This window comes from Rhododendron vialii, chromosome 12a, assembly GCF_030253575.1.
Source record: "Rhododendron vialii isolate Sample 1 chromosome 12a, ASM3025357v1".
Classification (NCBI taxonomy): domain Eukaryota; kingdom Viridiplantae; phylum Streptophyta; class Magnoliopsida; order Ericales; family Ericaceae; genus Rhododendron; species Rhododendron vialii.
In genome coordinates this window covers 7203615-7224906 of record NC_080568.1, presented here as the reverse complement: position 1 = coordinate 7224906, position 21292 = coordinate 7203615, and the positions used below count along the sequence as shown (strand labels likewise).

General features: G+C 36.1%; 1 protein-coding gene and 1 long non-coding RNA gene across 4 annotated transcripts; one reads left to right on the top strand and one right to left on the bottom strand.

Annotated features, from left to right (window-relative positions):
- Positions 1-301: 301 nt before the first annotated feature.
- LOC131310376 (uncharacterized) lies at positions 302-6866 on the bottom strand. The gene is made up of 14 exons (XM_058337360.1): positions 6688-6866; positions 6444-6596; positions 5742-5840; positions 4587-4688; positions 4200-4343; positions 3791-3885; positions 3570-3699; positions 3252-3356; positions 1951-2057; positions 1795-1846; positions 1084-1173; positions 925-1009; positions 783-847; positions 302-694 (listed from the first exon to the last, which is right to left on the bottom strand). Exons 1-14 carry the CDS (start codon positions 6778-6780, stop codon positions 608-610), a joined length of 1407 nt encoding a protein of 468 aa, XP_058193343.1. The 5' UTR covers positions 6781-6866; the 3' UTR covers positions 302-607.
- A 9146-nt stretch (positions 6867-16012) lies between these two features.
- Positions 16013-19239, top strand: LOC131310375 (uncharacterized). Of its 3 annotated transcripts, XR_009195200.1 has the most exons (4): positions 16013-16634; positions 16759-16875; positions 17004-17095; positions 18743-19238. It is a non-coding gene; the product is annotated as an uncharacterized LOC131310375 (long non-coding RNA). The 3 variants fall into 3 exon arrangements; XR_009195199.1 differs by having other exon boundaries at positions 16759-17095; positions 18743-19239; XR_009195198.1 differs by lacking the exon at positions 16759-16875 and having other exon boundaries at positions 16021-16634; positions 18743-19235.
- Positions 19240-21292: the final 2053 nt, after the last annotated feature.

The window sequence follows — 21292 nt, the reverse complement described above, 5'->3', positions numbered from 1 at the left end:
GAACGATAAACAATTAAATTGGGACGGAAAGAATACTTTCTTGTGATCTCACTCCAAAAATCAAACCCTGATCAATTGTGAAGAGCAAACTCACCCACCCACCCACCAACCAACCAATCAAACTAACCCTTTGGGCTGAATGGTGCTTATTTGATTGATTGTGCTTGTGTAAGTTTTGGCGGATACTTTCATTCATTGGTCTCTAGTTCTGCTGACGGTCTTCATATGGTACTCCGGGAGTATCTAATAATTGGTCCGAGGGAGAGAGGGAGGTTTTTCTGCCCAATGAGTATCAGCAAAATTATGTTCAAAATCATACCATTATGTATCCATTCATATCATTTAGGGATATACCCCAATATTATTCAACCAATATTCGTGGGATGAGTACATACATCACGATCCTCGGGAGGGCTTAGTTTTTTTTTTTTTTTAAAGAGTAAGAAATTCATTAATAACAACCGGAGGAATTAGTTGATCCACGACTGATTTACACACAAAACCAAACTATATGAACTGGTTTTTGACCTTACACCTCTCAAAAAATGGTAAGAAAATAAAGAAAGGCGAGAGGTCGGAATACCACGTCGAGACATGCTCGTGCCAATTAATTGAAGTATGCAGTCTCCAAATACTTGGCTTTCTCTCCTACAGCTGTAGCTTCTGGCCTCCCTAACATGGAATAACCTCTCTCCTGAACCAACAATTCACCATTATGCAATTCAGTACAACATTCTGCAAAAATGTGGCTACTAAGTTATTTCCAAAGGCAAGAGCCATACCAATAGGCGCCACAAGAACGGAACGCCTTCCCTCTTCTTTACCCGCATCTTGATTACTTCGGTTGCTATGCACGAAAAAGCATCCTAGTCAGAAATATACCCCTCCATGGAGTTCAAAGGAAAGGAAGGACAGCGATTGTACCTTTCTCAGCTTGTCCGGTATTCAGCAGCAAAACGTACCAAACTTCGTTAAAGACTTCAAGTTGTTCATCTGATGCTCCGATTATCTGGCAAAATACGAGTGACAATGTAAATAGTAAATATACGTAGGGTGAAAAGTCGGATTCATTCAGATTTGTACCTTACAGTAGTTTGCATCAAAATCTGGGCCAAGCAAATCCAATGCCTCTTTGTTGTTGCCTTTTCCATACTGATATAAGGCTTCGGCAAGCTGAGACCAAAGAAAAAAACAGCCGATAATGAACAAATTACAATGGGCTTTGGTTTTCACAGTTGTAGATTAGGATTGCAGGTTATTATCATAGTGAAAAGTTGTCCTGATAGTAGTCCAAAACAGCAATGGACGTTCATCCTAGCCTCTTCAGGGGAAAAAGCATTGGCAGAGAAGGTGCTGTTAGAAATCGGAGAAAACCTTCCATGGGGTTAAGGAAATCAAAAGCTCCGTTAGGATAGACGTGGACTTCAAATGAAGAGATTTAACATTCAATTTGAATGAAAACATAAGAGGTCCCGATATCGTTGCTTCTGAAACTAGGGTGGAAGGTTGATTAAGAGGGAGAAGCGATCAACTTAGGAAGACTGGACAACAGCCATCCTTTAAAATGAAAGATTCCAAATAACTCATATTAACAAGCTATTCCACCATGATATAGTTTCCTAACTTTGTCTAAGTTCACAATTAAACAGCCAAATATTGAGCTACTTTGTAGAATTCTAATGTTTTTGAACATGAATGCAGGGAGTAGCCCATGATTAAACATGAAATGGTGATCAAACAAGTCAGCAAAAAACATTATCATAATGAAGGCGAAAGAAAGCAAGCGAAACACACCAGCATTCCTCTCTGCATTCTTTGCTGTTTCTTCTTGCTCATCTTGGAAATTCTACACAAACAAAACTAAACTTTGGAAATGCACAGTGAAAGTACACATATATAGAAATATACTATATCCAAGAAACTAAAGAGGTTGGGCAAGATTGCCCTAACCTGTCTTTCAAGCCTTTAAGTAGATCTTCTCCTTTATCAAAGGCTCCAGTAGAAGCTAAGGCCCATACTATCAACACATCAAGATGCCACTCCATGTACCAAAATGCCTAAAAGTTGTCATGGCACGATCCAATGGAGGACAATTAGGTTAAGTACATTGCACAATATGCTCTCATGAGATTTCAACCATGAAGAACAAGAACGACACATGACATCATGAGCATTTATATCGTAGCAGTGCATGCAAACCTTAAAAACTGATAGACAAGAATTTGCTATAGGGCATATTGCTCGCATGTTGCTCGTCTATAACAACAAATAAAGGACCCTTTAAATTTCTCCTCCACATGTGTGAATCCATTAAACCATCGTTACATCATGTTTCATAAAACTATTAAAGACATGTATCGTTCCAATCACGACTCTGTGAAATCTGCTTTTCTGCCATTATATAGGCACTTTCAAAGATCTATTGATACAGGACTAGAGGTGTCTAAACTCAGCCCTGTACCAAATGAAAAAACAAGTAGAGCACGTGTTCTGGCGCACAGAACAATGTCAGACGCACTTCTGGGGTTTTAGTAATAACAGAGGAAATAATCAAGGTAGACATGTGCATAATAAACTGTAACCCAAAGGCAAGTCACCAGAAGGCTCATCTCAGCTATCAAAATCCAATCAAGTCCTTGGCATGCCATTTCCGCTCTCCATATCATATTCCAATATGTTCCTTCAAAATCCTTTCCAACTTCATATTTTCTCATTACAGCTGATTCCTACTTATTTCTCGAAAGAAAGACGCAGAAAAGGAAACATGGTCCTAAAAGCTTTACACGAGCCCTTAGTGATGATGAAGATGCATGCTTTTCCTAGTTGCACATTGTTAATCCACAAAAAAAGTACATACATGGAAGAGAATGGTGGTTGCATTGAACATGCTGGCATATAGCATACAAATACATGGTAATCAACATGAATCTCACACTAAATTTTGCTCCTAACCCAACTGTTATGGGAAAATCAGGCTAGTGAGGACTAACCCTGGTCCAAATAGATTAAAGCAGGTAAATACAACTACATGAGGGCCAGAAGCAAATCCAACAGTGTCCTTTTTGATACCAAAATAAACAGTCTAAAGTGCCAAAAACACCACAAAGTATTTGAATGGCAATACCTCTGAATCTACTAACAAAAACCAGTCCTCATAAGCTTATAAAGCTAAGAACAAGACTATCAACATCAAATGTCTCCTCATTGAAAATAGAAGAAAAAAGCAATATGCATAGTGCATACTAACTCACTTGATCTGTCAGACAACCTGCTAAGATCTTGAGACGGTCCCCAAAGATATCAATTTCACCTCGTACATACACCCGCAGCAACAATCCAACAGCATTTAAGTACACCTATATACAGAAAAGCTAGAAAACGCTAATACATCAAAATGAGTCAAGACAAGAGGATGCTAAATTTGTGATTGGATCTGTGAAGGGATTTCCGGAGGGAGGAGACACTCAAAGGGGATTGTGAACCTGAGTTCTCCCTGCTTTTTCTCTAATTTTCTTTTCCGTCCACAACTCCTAGAGAAATCCAAGACCCAAACTAACCTAATAACATACCTCCGCCGACGTTGCATCGCTTCTTTCCAACTCCTTCCAGATACAGTGATCATACACGTCTAGCACTTTTCTCATTGGCGAATTACCTTCTAAATAACAAAGGGCTACATGCCACCAATTGTGTGTGAACCTGAAGTTTGCATTTGTTAGCCATCTAAACGGGAAAAAAATGAATTGCCGAAAACTGTATTGTAAGTTTTTTTAGTGAATTAATTACATACATGAAAGATGACAAAGAACCCCATGATCTTGAGCATTCTTCCATGAACTCCACTGCTTCCTTGAAACGACACTCATACTGAAGAACATGGCAGAGCTGCATATGTATTGTGGTATCATGAAGACCAATCTTGGAAAGAAATACTAGGATACCTACAAACTAAAACCACAATCCAACACTTCCGAGAGCGATTCAAGTCAAGAGATTCCTTTCCGATTATTATGACAACAAACACACCATGGCCAACTTTGGGAATTTTTATCCATCCAAAGAATACCACGCTTGATAAAATAAACCAAAAGAGAAAAGAAATAGAACACAAATGTACTAAAATTTCCTAGGTGATGGTGAAAGGAAGGTTAATTTGAGAGTCACTTGAGTGAAAGTAGATGCTAATAGGTTGTACTCACACCATGCTGTGCCCAAGAATCTTCATTGTAGATCTCGAAGCCCTTCTTTGCTGCTTTCTCTGCATCTTCCATCCGCCCAACTTCTAACAAAGCAAAGGAAAGCATTCCGTGTATGTAATTTTCATGTTCATTTTTGGGAAGAACCTATAGAATCCGAAAATCACAACAAAATTTAATCAAAAATAAAGAACTACCTTCTTTATGAACTAAAACTCTATCAAGGAAAAAAAAAAGGCATATGCTTCAGTAACACAGGTCCACATATTTGTAGCATATCAATGTTGTAGATAAGTGTATATGTGCGATCATTGAAGCATGATCTAAGAATGATTATCTTCGCAATCAATCAAAATCATCCCCATAATTACATTCGCAATAAAACAGAACCTGTTCAACAAGATCCAGAGACAGATCAGGCCGAGCCATATAAAAGCAGAGAACTTGAGCCATCTTAAGAGATACTAGATCTCTTGGGAAATCTTTTAATAGCTGCAAAAAATAGAAAATGATATTGAATGAGGACTAAGAAACAAACCCAAAGTCAGTCCTTATCAACTCAACTGTTTTACAGCTGAGAAAACAAGTTCTGGATTTCTAAGTGCTAGCATAACATTTAAGCATGTGAAATTTTGTGACTATGTATATGGATGTGTTTGTATCTTAGGTTGGCAAAGTGATTTACAAATGGAACAAGATACGAAAGATTATAATATGCTTTAACATCTGTTCCAATACGTTTTCTTTTCCTTTCACAAATCCAAGTTCCAAACACAGCCAACATGATCATAGAATATTTATAGGTCATATCAATTCAACCATTTAACTAATCTCCGATGAAATTCCTACCCGTATTTAGTGTCTCATAGTCACTAGAAGGAGAAGAACTAGACTCAAGTGGTTCCCCACAAAACCATCTCTGACACAAACCTTGAAAACTCCTTTTGTAAATTGCACATAAGAATACCGAATCAGAAAAAGAAAAAAAAAACACTACCGAATCAAGCAGTTACAGGAATTCTCGTTAAGTTTTAATCACAGCTGATCTGATTATCCAATCAAAATGAAACTATTCAACCTAGACAAACAAAATTTCCACCAACAACATAACTCATAAACATGCCTATTGGTCAGCTTGTCAGAGCAGCTGACCAAACCATAAATAAGAGAAGACACCAAAAAATTCTACTTGCAACAAACCAACAAAAACCCAAAATTCCTTAGAAGATGATCATAAGCCTAATGAGGGATTAATTGGGTCGTAATTGCGAATGAGCATGTCTACGTAGTATAGTGAGTGCTTCCCAGGTGGGGATCGTGAACCTATCCCTTGGCAAAGAACAAGAAGAAAACGAAAGGAGAAATGAATCCATCCATTGAGTATAACAGAGCAAATGATGGTATAGCCAAAGGAAAGCATTACCGAATAGGAAGGAAAACAAGAATTTTTTGGGACCGGGTCCGGAACCAGAAGTGGTAACTTACAGAACTTATCATGTTCCTGTAAATATGGAAAGTGAATTCTCAGAAGAAAAAACTCCTCACCTTAGAGAACAGCTCAACAGCGACATCAATATCCCTGTCGTGTGAAATCAGACAATTGAGAGCATCAAACACTGCTTTCTCGTACCCAGTGGCTTGTTGCTGCCCAAATGCACAATCTCAATCAGAGGACGTCATGATAAGTCTCCTAAAACAAAATTAAAACAAATATTTATGGTTGCAGTTTTCAGCATCAGTTTTCTTGAAGAATCCGGCTTCTCTGCAGTCTGCTTTTGGACTGCAGAGGGCAGTCTGTGCAATAGCAGCCGCCCCTAAGGGTTTTTAGTGGTCCAAATTTGCTGCATAATTGACTGTCGAGATGATCAGCCGAATACCACAACTTTCTGTCGTCCAAAACAATACTGCAGAGACGCAGGGTTCTTTCTTGAAATCATCTTATGAAAAAAATCACAATCCTTGTCTGGTTAACGGCCTGCTGAAGTAATCTAGCTTTAGTAAAGTACTAGACCCTTAGGCTAACTATGGCAAAATGAAAGCAGTTAGATTATGACAGCTGGCCGAACGTAGCTCCATCTACATGGGTTTTGAGCTCCGCAACAAGTTTCTTCGTAAAAATGATTTTCGTACTAACGGGAACATTCTAATAAAAGCAAAAGAAGGAAAAAGAAGTGATGTGTGTGTGTGTGTGTGAGAGAGAGAGAGAGAGAGAGAGAGAGAGAGAGAGAGAGAGAGAGAGAGAATTACTAGTCGGGTGTTTGCAGCATGGAGATAAGAAGGAGCAAGAGAAGGATTGGAGGAGCAGAGGAAATTTGCAGCCAATATATTGGCCAATACGCAGTTGGGGTCGTGGGCCGGAGCTTCAAGAATCACCGATCGCTCTCTACCGTAGCCCATAACCTTCATTCCATTCCAAGATTTTTCACACCAATATACGTACAACCCAATGAAAACAACAACTATAATATATATACAGAAGAGTGAGAGAGACCTGAAGGTAGTAGGAATTGATTGCAGAGATGCAAGCGTCGGACGAGGTGTTAACCTCGTACCCCCACCTGTCCCTTTTCACTTCTCCTTCCATTTCCGTTGCTTCTCTCTCTCTCTCTCTCTCTCTCTCTCTCTCGCGAAATGGTGAGAGTTCTGTGAAAGAGAAACGGGATTTGGGGCTACTCCAATTAAAAACAATAGCACACTTAGAGGTGTCAAATGGGCCGTGCCTAGGGCTGTAAATGAACTGAGTCCGTTCGTGAACTGTTCGAGACTCGACTCGGTAAAGGTTCGTTCGAGTTCGATTCGTCTACTAAATGAACCGAACCTGAACCTTAATATTAGGCTCGTTTCATAAATGAGCCGAACATGAACGCAGCAGTATTTGGCTCGATTAGGCTCGCGAACCTGAAGTATATGTGTATCAATGGGATTTTATATAGTTATATAGTAAAATTTTTAAAACTTGTACAAGTCTAAACATTTACAATTACTAAAAATTTACTTATGTATATGTTTTTATCTTTTTATATGTATATGAACATATTTATGTACATAATGAAAATTTTATTTGCAGTTTTAGACCTATATAAGAACATAAAAATATGATATTATTGAATCGTTAAGGCTCGTAAACAAGCTCGAGTTCGACCCAAACCTGGGCAAGCTCGGTTCGAGTTTGGCTCGTCATAATTTTCATTGAGTTCGGCTCGAGCTCGAGTTCGCTAAAAAACTTAACGAATGAATCTGAGTATTCTAATATTCGGCTCGATTCGGCTCGTTTACAGCCCTAGCCGTGCCGGCACGACACGGGCACGGCACGTCACAGGTACGGTATTGGCCTGGCACGGTAAGACACAATACGATTGTAGTGGGCCCGGGGCACGGGCACGGGCACGGAAGTGGGCGGCATAGCACAGGCATGACACGAAAGTTGGCCTGGCACGGCACAACACGACACGGTTGTAGACGGGAACGACATGGGCACGGGCACGAAAAGTGAACAGGAACGGCACGGCACGGTTCTAGCAAGGCACGGGCACGGGCATGGGCACGACCCGGCACGACATGGGCACGAAAGGGCGCGGCACGAGGCACGGGAAAAAAAATTAAATAAGCCAAATGGCTTTTTTTTTTTAATTTTAAAAAAATTGAACAATTTCTATTCGGTAAAAAATATTTGTTTACCTTTTTTTAAAGGTAAACAACTAAGATATTTAATTTTTTTAAAAAATCAATTTATTAAAAAATCATGCTTTTAAAAAATTATTTTTTCACTTTTGAAAAACTATCAAATTTTATTCGGTAAAAATATTTGTTTTGTTTTTGTTAGTAAAATTAAATAGGCTTTGGACTCTTCAAAAAAAAAAAAAAAAGGCTTTGGACCTTTGGTTTGCAAATTTAACATTACAATACAAGATAATAAGTAAAATTAAAAGAACTTATCAAAATATTTATGGTGCAAGAGTAATTAATATGAAAGAAAACGTGCAAAAATCATATATTATTTACCCCAAATCTAACAAAAAATAAAAAAAAATGTCAAACAAAAAAGAAAAAAAATACATAGTAGAAATAAGGGAAAAAAACATATAAATAAGGGTTAGCTGGACAGTCTGAACTAGGACAATAAGACTATTTGTAATATGTTATTTTTGTAATTGTTAAATTTTACTTCATTAAGACCAATAATTTCTTTTTAATTAGGGGTTGTAATATGTTATTTTTTTAATTGTTAAATTTTTTTGGCGTGCCATGGTATATGAAAATGCAGAGTCCATTATTATTTTTCTCCTTTCATTTTTCTCTTCTGCAAGTTACAGAGTGATTATGATATTCTGAGACCGAATGTAGACCTTTTGCCTAACACAATTCTCGTGCACTAGTAGGAGCGTAAAACGGTAAAAGTTTTTTTAAGAAAACACCTCAAACTATTCAAATGTGCGACAATAAGAATTGAAAGCGCAACTGCAGATTGATTGAGCCATTTACCAAACTCGCTTATATACTAACCAAAAAGTAGTCTAAGATTTATTAAGTAGGAAGCTGAAAAAGCGAGGAAAAAGAGGGGACGTTCAAAGAAAAAAAAGGAAAAAAAAGGGGCAACCGAAGCTGAATAGCAACTTTGCTCTCTCTCTCTCTCTCTCTCAAACACACACACTCATCCATTGTTTTTTATGAGGATGCAGTGAATACAAGGATCTCTCTATCCTTGCCCAATGTCGCTGAGTTTTCAATATGTCAAAAAATCAAATGCATACAATGGTTACATGTCTGATGCAAAATTAGTTATGCCTTAAGTCAACCCACACATGTTAGGGCAGACTAAAACGACACGACTTAAAACGGCACGGCCCGGCCCAATCAGACACGACACGATTAAGTAAATGGCCAGCACATCTTGACACGATTGAAAATGGCACGGAATGACATGATTTAAGAACACGGGCTGGCACGACACGACACGATTTAAGAAAACGGACCGGCAAGATTGAAAACGGCACGACACGACACGATTTAAGAAAATGGACCGGCATGACACAACACGATTTCAGAAACGGACCGACACGACACGATTGGCAAATGGCACAGCACAACATGACACGATTTAAGTAAACGGGCCGGCACGGCACGGCACGATTGACAAACGGTACGGCACGACATGACACGATTTAAGTAAATAAAGTAAACGGACCGATACGACACGTCACGAAGCACGGTTAGCACGAAGTTAAACAGGGGTCCATTTGACACCTCTATACTCCAACGACTACAGCTGTCGATTTTTTTGATGTATGGGATTTTGGGATTTTCTTTCGTCCCCCCGTAAGTGTCAATCGTTTTCTTTGGTAATGACTTTTGTTACAGTATGCTGTCTTCCCTTTTTACTTTTTTATAAAAAAATGATTTTGCCACTTTTTTTTTCTTTTTATGTTAACAGCACTCCTCCCCTACAAATGGTGTAGAAATACACTTATAGGGGAGTAGCGTTACTAGAAAAGGAAGTGGAAAAATTAGTAGACTTTTTTTCCCTTCAGCCGAGATAGCGGTGAGTAATTATGAGGCATTGAAGTTACCGATAAAAAAATCATTTATTGGCCAAAAATTAAATATTAGGCAACGTTCTTTTGAATTTAATTTTAATTTAACTTAAATTTGGAAATTATCTTTATTTGAATTTTTTTCGCATTTGCCAGTTTTGCGCCAATTTTTTATGGGTTATTGATTCGCCTCAACGAAAGGAATCAGAAAAGTAATTTTTTTATTTTTATCCAAGTATTTTGAAAAATAACCACTTCTTAGCCCAAAAAATGTCGTTTTGTTGCTAAAAAATAGTTATTTTTCAAAATACTTGGGTAAAAGTAAAAAAAAAAATTACTTTTTCGATTCCTTTTGTCGAGACGAATCAATAACCTACAAAAATTTGGCGTAAAGCTAACAAATACGAAAAAAATTCAAATAAGGACAACTACCAAATTTAAGTTAAGTTTAAGTGAAGGGGTCTAAGGTATCCGTAGAGTTCAAACATTAGATGTGATGGAAAACAAATATTAACACTCCCTCCATCTCAAATTTTTCGTCCTTTTTGAAATTTCGTGTTATTTTTTAATTGATTATATCTTGCAATCTATAATTTTTTTGGTAATTTTAAAAACTTTGTATAAAAGAACTCATTGATATCTATCAAATGAGATTCAGATTGGCTGCTGATTTTGCTACTCCCTTTTTTGTTAACGTCACTCCTCTACAAGTGTATTTTTGGTGCAAAAATACATTTGCAGGGAAGTGACGCTAACAAGAAAGAGAGTGACAAAATTATTTCCCTTCATATTTGATATTAATATAAAAAATATTTTGGTGCAAAAATACACTTACAGGGGAGTAACGTTAACAAAAAAGAGAGTGTCAAAATCATTTTCCTTCATATTTGATATTAATATAAAAATTATTTTAAATTAAAAGATATAGCCAATCTTTAAGACTTTCAAAAAAAAAGTAGGAACAAGAATTTGGGAAGGAAGTACTTTTTTCATTTCCACTTGGCCAAACATCCTCTCTCCTCTCTCCTTTTGATATTTATCTCTCTTGCATTTTTTTTTCAATTGGTTTACATTAGCGGAAGTTAGAAGGTAAGTAGTAAATAAGTCCACAGAAAGCCATTAGCTATCTATAATTTTAAACTACAAACGCTTCTGACAAGACTCGAACCTTGACATCCCAAAAAAAACCACAAAATACCATTGGATTACAAGCTTTGGCTCTCTCTGATCTCTTGTAGCCTTCCTTCAGGTTAAATTGATGGTTTGGAGCTTTCCGAGGCAGAAAATTGAAAGTGATAGGGTTGTGTTTCCTCTTCTTTTTTAGTCTCCTCATCTTTATTCACACATTGTATATTTTTTGGGAGTCTATGCTAAGCCCCAGAGCAACGTGGAATGGATAAAAGTGCCGGAGCATCATGTGTCGGTGCTCAAGACGACAAAATAATTCTAACTTCGTTAGATATGATAGGGAAATAGTGATGCCATCAGTTTTATTTATGGTGATTGTGTATTGGACTTGGAGATTACGTGACATGTGCTAGTAAAAAAACATGTAGGTTGGAGTTTATTTTATCAATATAAGAAGAATAACCAAAAGTATGGATATTTAAATGTGATCACTAAATTTAATACTTACAGGTTTAAGGGTGCATTTTTTTCTAAATAAATGAATTAAACCCCATGTTTTCATTGGTTTCTAATTAAATAGGTCATTCTCCAACATACAAATTATTGTCATTAACATGTAGTCATTTAGTTTAGCAAAAACGCAAGTTTTCAGTTTGACTTGTAGCCAAGAATAACGAGTAGTGTAGGCACAATGTAAATACAAACTCAAGGAAAAAAATCGTAACAAAATAATGCGACAATACAAACTTTCTTCATTATTAAAAATACGAGCAAAAAGTTACATATTTGTCAACCCACATTAGAGTTACTAAATTTACTATTAAAACTACATGATAGTCATGAACAATAGTTAGGCCCTGTTCCGGTAAGAAAAATAAGTACTTATTTGAAAGTACTTATTTTTTGAATTAAAGGTGATGTATTGTGAGACAATGACCTGTCTCATAAAACGGAAATTAAGTACTTAAAAACACAAGAACTTTAGTAGAACGGGGCCTTGCTAAAGTAAGACTTTGTAATAGAACATGACGAGTTCTCCACCTTTCAGTCCTCTGGTTTTTTTGTGGGTTTTTGTGAAGAAAAGAAAAACAAGGTCTTGTAAACTTTTCGCTTAAAACTTTTTTAGTATTCTTTATTTTTTATAACTTTTTGTTGAGATTTTTGTCGTAATTTCAGAGATTAATCATTCGTCTTGACGAAAGAAATCATAAAAATATAAAAATGTGGGCCGATATTGAAAAAAGTTCATATAAGACGACATTTGAGACAAAAAATATAGCTATTTTATATTTTTTTCGTCTTTAGTGATTTTTTTTTTGGCTTTTGGTAAATATTTTTATACTTTTTAGACTCCTCTTGTAAAAACATATAATTAATCCAAAAAAATATAACGCAAATCTAACAAAACTTCAGAAAAAAGTGAACAAAAACACACAAAACAAAGATCTGAAAAAAAAAATAAAGGTTTACAAGAATGAAAGCTTAAGATAGAGAAGGAATGAGTTGGGGCCGGGCGTACTAATTAAAGGAATAAAGTGAAGGTGGAGTGATGAGAATGGTGATAATGCAACTATATATTGTGACCTAAAGAATCAGCACAAATCTTGTCATCCAATATTGGATTCTTCCCTGTCATAGCACAATCGATCTATTGCACCATCATTTGGACTTTGAACCCCTGTCAGAATTGATTCTCTTGCTCATGTGGCTACGGTTCCACGTCAATGGTGGCTTGATGAGTTCATGTCCTTATTTCATTTGCTGGATTTTAGCCTTTTTTTTATGCTAATCTGAATTTGGATTTTCTGATGGCTGGTTCGCATGTCCTTGAGCTACGCCTTCAAAAATTTACGAATTTTAGAGACCCTTCCTATTTTAGTGCTCACAGTTAGGCTCCCGTTCCGCTAAGATTATATTCTTATTTTTTAAAGTATTTATTTACCTATTTACGAGACAGGCCGGTCATTTTCTCATAATATATCATCTTCAATTCAAAACCAATGACATTAAGGGTGAGTTTCCCCAAAACAAAATGGACTACAGTCTATGTTTTCGCAAATTTCTAGACAAATCATTCGTCTTATATACATCAACTTAAATATCATTTAATGAAAACAACTTAATTACCGTCATTAGCTTGCTTGCAGGTAGTGCCGGCCTTGATAGTTTGGTTTGGGGGCCTAAAGGTAAATTATAAAGTGGGCTTTTGTAGTTCTTAACAAAAAAATTCATTAGAATATTATAAAAATATAAAACATGAAATTTAGGATTCACAATTTAATTAAATAACCTTCAAATATACAAAAATTACGCCATTAATAAATAAATCCAATATAACGAAGTATTGCTCATACCTTATGTTGTCTCTCTAATTATGTTTATTTAGTTTAATTACGAGAATGCTATCATCAATAATGAAATAGTTATCTTAGTTTAAACATTGTTGATTAAGTTCGTTGAAGTAAAAAAATTAATAATTTTGGGTCCTCATTATCAAAAGTGTTTTATTTGTGTATTTAACGTGAGAAGTTGAAAGTAAAATGAATAAACTGTACACGAAAAATAATAAAACTTGAATTAGAAAAAACTTAGTTTTGATATTAGTGAAATATGGTTATATTGACTGTGATCTGCAAAAAAAATTGAATTCTAAGACTTTGATCACGGATTCGAATCCTGTCAATATGGCTTTGGACCAGTTCGGTCCATTTGGTGCATTCGGGCCGTCCAAAAGTATTTTGGACGGAATCACTTTTTGACGGCCCGAATGCACCAAATGGACCGAATTGGTCCGATGCAAATGGACGGGATCCGGCCCCTTTGAGTACATCTACACAAGAATTTTGTTCTACATATTAGTTTCAGCATGGAAATGAAAAAATATATTTCACCCAAAAAAACTGACTACAGGAAACAAATTCGAGCATTTTACAAATAAGGCAGACGCACAAGCCGCTAGTGCCAAGCCATCAGCTTTGTCATTCTTCGGAGTAGTTTATATACAACACATATGGAAACGGGCACTACTTTTTCTCTTAATTTTCGGAGCCTAAAGTAGCCATACCTCTGCCTTAAATTTCGGGACCTAAAGTAGCCGTACCTCTGCCTTCTCCTCAGAGCCGATCATGCCTGAAGGTAAAAAAAAATTTAGCGAAAACTCACCTTAAGTTTAAAAACACAAAAAGTCAAGTTCTGGACTTGAGGCAACGCAGCAGCCTGGAACTGATCCAGGTTTTGTTTTCTTGCTATAGGTCTATAATCTTGTTTATGCATTTGTATTCTAATAGGATTATTATATTTCTATGCTAACTGATTTGGGGTTTATTTATTTCTTTTTCTTTTAGGTCATATTCCTATCAAAGGGATTATTATAAGCTCCTGATAAGGAAGGGTGGACTACTTGGCAACAAAGGACAAGAAACAAGGACTCATTCAAAAGATCAAAGAAATTAGAAACGAAATCTAAAATGATACGACAGAAATACAACATGACACGACATAAGTATAATATGTCACGACACGATGCCCACCTCTAATATAGAGTTTAATTTACTTATTGTTTGGCCTTTTAATGGATTAAGGAGCTTATGAAAACGTGAAGTGTACGAAGGTCTAAGTTTTTCATGTGTGATTTCCTGAATAGAAAATCTCCATATCTTTTGCTTGGTAATGATTTTGAGATGGTGGATAAGATTGATTGTTCGTTCGTACATAATCAGAATTACTCCCCCCGTCCTAATTTATTTGTCCCTTATTCCGTTGTAACTGGATAAAAAACTAGTTATAACTTTAAATCGGTAATGAATTTTATGTCTAATATAGATCTTGTTTGATAGATCTCGATTAGTTCTATAATACAATATTTTCAAAATCACATAAAACATTATAAATTACAAGATATAATCTATTGAAAAAGTGGTACGAACTCCTAAAAAAGACAATTAAATTAGGACGGATAAAGTAATTCTCTGGTGACCATATTTGGGTACCACATTTTAAATACCATGTGATGTGTCATTAATATATTGGTAGAATGTGTCTCTTATGTCATGTAGTTAAGCACATTATATCACTCGTTATTCTTGGCTATTGTTTTAGCACTATTTCTTATTGATGAACACTCCACTCGTAATCACAAGTTGCCGAAGGGTATAGATTCTGCCCACGAGTCATGTTGGAGAGAGAGAGAGAGAGCTTCATTAGATTGTTGAGAAAGATACGTAGATCAACACAAAGGCATCACAGTGAGGGACTAAAGACGCACATTGCTATCTTCCTTAACAAAAAAGAAGAGAAAAAGCAGAGTAAAGCTTTTGCCTCAATATTAATTTATTTTCCCAAAAAATAATGAAATAAGTTGGACCGAAAGCACATTAGTTTAACGAATGAAAAAAAAATAAAAATAAAAATAAAAAAGCACATTAGTTTTTTCGGCTGAAGTTTCCTTGTGAAGTTGAGAGAAATCATCTCTTACAGGAAAAGGCTTTCCAATCTCTATGGAGCATTGGGCTGAAATATTTTCACAAACCTCCTTATCAAACCATGGAATGTTTCCTTAACTGCATCATGCGAGAGAAACCCCTCAGCCCAGCCCAGCCCACCAGGCCGGAGTCCATGTTTCAGTATAGTGGGCTTCACATAAGTACTCCATCATTAGCCCTCTTTCTCCACCACTTTCCAAGGGATGGCGTTTGTTGGGAGGAAAAGTGAAACATGGGATACCTATAAGGGCCCGATTGGATGCAGGGAATGGCAGCCGGATGAGCTCATCCGCTCGGATGAGTTTGGGTTCCCAAGGTATGCCTTGGTTTGGCCGGCCATTTGAATACCCGGATGAGTTATGCCCAGGACTAAATAATCGGGCTTAGGGGTTCATTTGGATGCGAAAAAAGAATTGGGGGTATTAATTAATAAGGGGGAATAAGATAGTAAGGGGTATCTATATAATATGGTAGAGCGGTACATATTTTTCACCGTTAAATTGGTACATAAATTTCAACCGCTGGATTGAAAATACAATTCTCACCTTAAATCTCTTTCTATACATACCTTCTTTTTGATTAAGGAAACAAAATATTCTGGAAATTAGAGACTAATTTCCAAGTACTAACTTTCCGGAAATCTATAATTAAGGAAGTTCTCTCTCTCTCCCTCCCCCTCTCTCTCTCTCTCTCAGAACACGTTATTTGGAATAATTAAATTAAGGAAGTTATACTAATTGGAATCCATCCTAATCTCCTTGATTCTCTCTCTCTCAACACGTAATTTGAAATAATTAAATTAAAAAGCCATGTCTTTGATTAAGGAAACAAAACATTCCGGGAATTAGAAACTAATTTCGAAGTACTAACTTTTCGGAAATCTATAATTAAGGAAGTTCTCCCTCTCTCTCTCTCTCAGAACACGTTATTTGGAATAATTAAATTAAGGAAGTATACTAATTGGAATCCATCCTAATCTCCTTGATTATCTCCATCTCTCTCTCTCTCTCTCTCTCTCTGAACACGTTATTTGGAATAATTAAATTAAGGAAGTTATACTAATTGAAATCCATCATAATCTCCTTGATTATCTCCATCTCTCTCCTCCCGGCCCCCTCATTTCAGAACACGTTATTTTTCCAAAAGAAACCAAAACCGGTGGCTAAATTTTTGATTATCCTCTCACTCTCTCTCCTTCCTTCCTTCTAATGTTCCTATCTCCATACAGTTGCTGTCCTTTTTCTTCCAGTGACTATAATTTCTTTTAGGGGAAGACCGGTCAATCTTCCAATTCCATTGTAAGCCTTGATCTATTTTTTTTACTTTCATGTGTTGGCTATTCATTGTTTCCCCCCTTACACGTTGTACACGAATTATGTGTTGGCTAATCATTAATTGTTTCCCCCCTTACACGTTGTACAGGAATGACCAATCAATTTTTGATAGGATGAATTGTGAGAATGTTAAGTGTTTGATTAAATGTATCGACCATATGAGTACCATTCGGCTAGGAAGTTTCTGAAATTGAAATTTAGCAAGGTTTCTGTCCAATTGAAATATTGAAATGTTTGAATGAGATGTTTGGGTATCATTTTTCATTTCCTGTAACCATGTATGGATCCTTTGATTGTGATTTTTTTATGGTTTGGTCCTTACCCTTGCATTAGGCATCTTTTAATCTCGGGATTAGAAAAACTTAAAGGCAATGACTAGGCAAAGGAAGACAACACATGTGGACAATGAAGAAGAAGATTTACAGGTATCACTCTTTGGCATATCTTCTGTCTTTCTTTTGAAAAAATCATTGGTAATTAACTAACTCAACTAAAGTTTGATAGTGATTTAATTTTGTTAGGAGTATTGGGATTACAATAATAATTCGTAATGTTTTCTTCTGTACGTACATACTTTAGGCACAGATTGTAAAAGAGCTATCAAAAGCAACACTTACGCAACATTCTCCTCCCCGAGTCCCCTAAGATAAAGTAGATTAGGTTTAAGGAATGACCCAATAAAAAAAAAGTCATATTTTGGATTGTTTGCTTAGTCTCTTTGAGCACCGCCGATTAATCTCACGTCAAAGTTTGCTGTTTTTTTTTTTTTTTACAGCACAGGAGACCGATTCCATTTGTTCTCATGGTAATGATTTGTTTTTCAGCAACTTATTTAGTTAACAGGGGCCATCACTTACGTTTGTGATATGGGACTAACATGATATGAGCTTTTTTATATTGTTTGTAAGAGTTTGAAACGAAAAAGAGATCATCCTGTCAATTAACTATTTGATACACCGCGGCAAGCCAGAGTTGCATCCCAAATAGTTTCAAATATTAGATAACTAGATGTAATCATGTCCTATTTAAGATAATTGACAGATCCATGAGAAACAGAATGAAGTGATTGATTGATCAACAGAGGGAGCAAAAAAGAGGCTTTGCTCCCCATACATGAAATTTGCAAATAAAAGAAAAATATAGATGCGTAAGAACTCATAGAAATTATTTGATTGAAGGTAAGAACTCATAGAAATTATATCCCGACATATTTCGGTTGGGTAAGAAAGAAATAGATTGGGATATCTTGACGTGGGTACTCCACACTGAATTTCTGAGCATTCATTTATAATTTTGGTCTATTGTTTTATTTTGTGCAATAATTATCCGTGAAACTAGGAGATTTTTTGGCACTCATGTATTACGTTGCGCCGTGCCTTTAGGCACGAACAATTTTAGCATCCCAAGTATTTGATTAAATAATCGGTGAAGATATTATACAAGTGCTTTAGGTTAGTCATTTGAGTGTAGGTCAACATGGTGTTTTCCTTTTTTGCTCTTTTTGAAAATAGGGATTGGGGTCATCAAAGTACGTTGGGCATAAATCTTATGTATGGGGAGCAAAAAAGAGGCTTTACTCTCCATACATGAAGTTCGCAAATAAGAACTCATAGAAATTATTTCATTGATGATAAGAACTTATAGAAATTATATCCCGACCTATCCGGGTTGGGTAAGAAAGAAATAGATTGCGATATCTTGACGTGGATACTCCACAATGAATTTCTGAGCATTCATGCATATCTTTGTTTGAATCCACTTAGTTGTAGTACTAGGTATGTATTGTGCAATTGGGAGTGTGGGATTGAATAAGAAAATGAGATTGGACCGAAATCCCATTCTATTGAAAATTCCCTTGCTGGTCAAGTCTAATTTTAAGATTATTTGATTACATTGAGGACACTATGAACTGCATTTGAATTTTTTCTTTTCCAACTAGGATTCCATTGATACGTGGTGAACTAATTAGAAATCCTTTTTGGTGGTACGGTTTTCATATGCCTTGGAAATCCTTTTTGGTGGTATGATTTTTTCTTTTACAGATGTGTGTGTTTTTTTTTGTTGTATTCTAGGTAATTATCTTCTTGCTTCAGAGTTGAATCCGGTTGGAAATTTCAAGATCCTAAGCTAAAACATGAGTGACTATTCATAATCAATGTTCATTCTCGGGCACAAGGATCACGAGCGGTAGTTTTCTTGGGTCTTCGGAGCAAACAGTAGCTAGCAGCTGGTGCTAGCTGGTTATGTGATGGTGAGGGATTTGATCAACAAATGAGTTTCGACCTGATATCCCTCTAGATTAATGGAACCCATTTATGAAAGTTTTTCAAGCTTATTTTTCCACATATTGTTTGAGTTTAGATCTTGGGTGAAGGATGATGAAATGGTAACAAAAGCCATTTAAAATTATTTGTATAGAATGTCTTTGTTGCGAGTGCCAAATTTTGTGGCCTCACTTTACACACGTACCTTTTGAAAATACATGTAGGTTCACTTCACAATGTGTTATATTATGTCTTTAGACATAGACATTTGAACATAGTCATTAATGAGTGAAGAAAAATACTATGTTGAGTTTTTTTTGTCTTTGTGTTAAAGAGGTTATTAGAGGGATAAAATTGAATAATTTTTTGACCATTGATTCGGAGCCGTGCCTTCAGGCACGGGCATGCGCTAGTTAGTTAACAGAAATGCTACTGGTACAGCGGCTGCTGTACAGCAGCCGCGTACAGATCACTTTTGTGCCCATCTCGGGTCCCGCAAAGATGATCGGAACCGCTCATTTTGTTCAAAATACTTCGTTTAGGGTCTCTGTAAAAAATCACCTCAATCCGATATCGGGAAGGGTGTTTACGAATCATCCAACTTTGCTTCAAAATTTAGCCAAAGTTGGATGATTCGTAAACACCCTTCCCGATATCGGATTGAGGTGTTTTTTACAGAGACCCTAAACGAAGTATCTTGAACAAAATGAGCGGTTCTGATCATCTTTGCGGGACCCGAGATGGACACAAAAGTGATCTGTACGCGGCTGCTGTACAGCAGCCGCTGTACCAGTAGCAGCGTCTGTTAGTTAATAAGGGATGATCCACATTGATGTGATATTTATGGAGGGAGGATTAAATAGTAGGTTGTTTAAATGAGGTATTAAAGAAGGGGGATTAAATAATATTTTGTTTGGATGAAAGATTAATAGGGGGTATATGAAAGGGTGGATGATATAAAAAGCTGTCAAATGACCTTTTTGCCCTTGTGCAATATGTATTACGTTTTATATGTAATTGCAAATTTAATTATTCTTTCACAATTTAAGCCGTAATATTTATTTCTACTAACAAATTAACGAATTTAGTATTATTATTAAACAATTTTTTATACAGTTCATATATTAAAAAAATTAAGTGTTCCAAATTTCAATCCGTTTGAACCGGTGGAAAAATTTTAATTTTCTGATCATTTTATCCTAAATGGTTATAATTAAATTTTGACTCTATGGCTCTCGTTAATTAGTCCTAAGAAAGTCGCAGAATCAAATATCTCTTAGGGCTAATCAACGAGAGTCATAGAGTCCAAATTTAATTATGACCATTGAGGATAAAATGATCAGAAAACTAAAATCTTTCCATCGGTTCAAACGGATTGAAATTTGGATTATTTAATTTTTCAATCTCTTTAGACCGTTTATATATTAAAAAATATGGTTAAAAATTAAGTGTTTCAAATTTCAATCCGTTTGAACAGATGGAAAGATTTTAATTTTCTGATAATTTTATCCTAACTGATCATAATTAAATTTTGACTCTAAGACTCTCGTTGATTAGCCTTAAGAAAGTCGTAGAATCAAATATCTCTTAGGGTTAATCAACGAGAGTCATAAAGTGAAAATTTAATTATGACCATTTAGGATAAAATGATCAGAAAACTAAGATCTTCGCACCGGTTCAAACGGATTGAAAATTGGAATACTTATTTTTTTACACCGTTTATATATTAAAAAATATAGTTAAAAATTAAATGTTTTCAATTTTCAATTTGTTTGAACATGTGCGAAGATCTTATGATTCTGGGTAGAATGAAGAGTAGAAATTGGTTGAATGGTGGAAGGGGCAAGGGGATAACGAGGGGTATTTTCATCCACAAAATACCCCTCCACAGCCGAATTATTTTTGGAGACCTCAAGAGGAGCCCAAAATTAATTCTGGACAATCCCTTAAACTGGTGAAAACGAAGAAGGGGTAAAAAATAACAGGGGACAAAATTGGATTGCCAAACGGGGGAAAAGGAGTAGACCCCTCTCTATATACCCCTCATATTTTTCCCCTCTCCTTTTTACTCCATCCAAACAGGCCAACGATTTGGTGGGTTTTGCCGTACGGAAATTGTGCATTCTTCTCCTGGTAGGACATGACAAAACAACACACCCAAGCAAATCCAATTTTCAGCGATCGAGGAAAAAAAACAGATGGGAGCAATTAAAAAAAGTTTTGGACTAAAGGCAGGAGCAATTAAAAAAACAGGCCAGCATGAATCTTTTTCTTTCAATCCATATTGAATCCATTTTCAACCCACCTAAACCCATATAAATATGGGTTGATATGGGTTCAACTCATATCTGAACCCAT

Coding starts and splice junctions, on each gene's coding strand:
- LOC131310376 (XM_058337360.1), bottom strand. CDS start 6,780: ATGGAAGGAGAAGTGAAAAGGGACAGGTGGGGGTACGAGGTTAACACC. Junction 4,689..5,741: donor CTGTTGAGCTGTTCTCTAAG/GTGAGGAGTTTT, acceptor TATTTTTTGCAG/CTATTAAAAGATTTCCCAAG. Junction 695..782: donor CGTTCTTGTGGCGCCTATTG/GTATGGCTCTTG, acceptor TTGTTGGTTCAG/GAGAGAGGTTATTCCATGTT.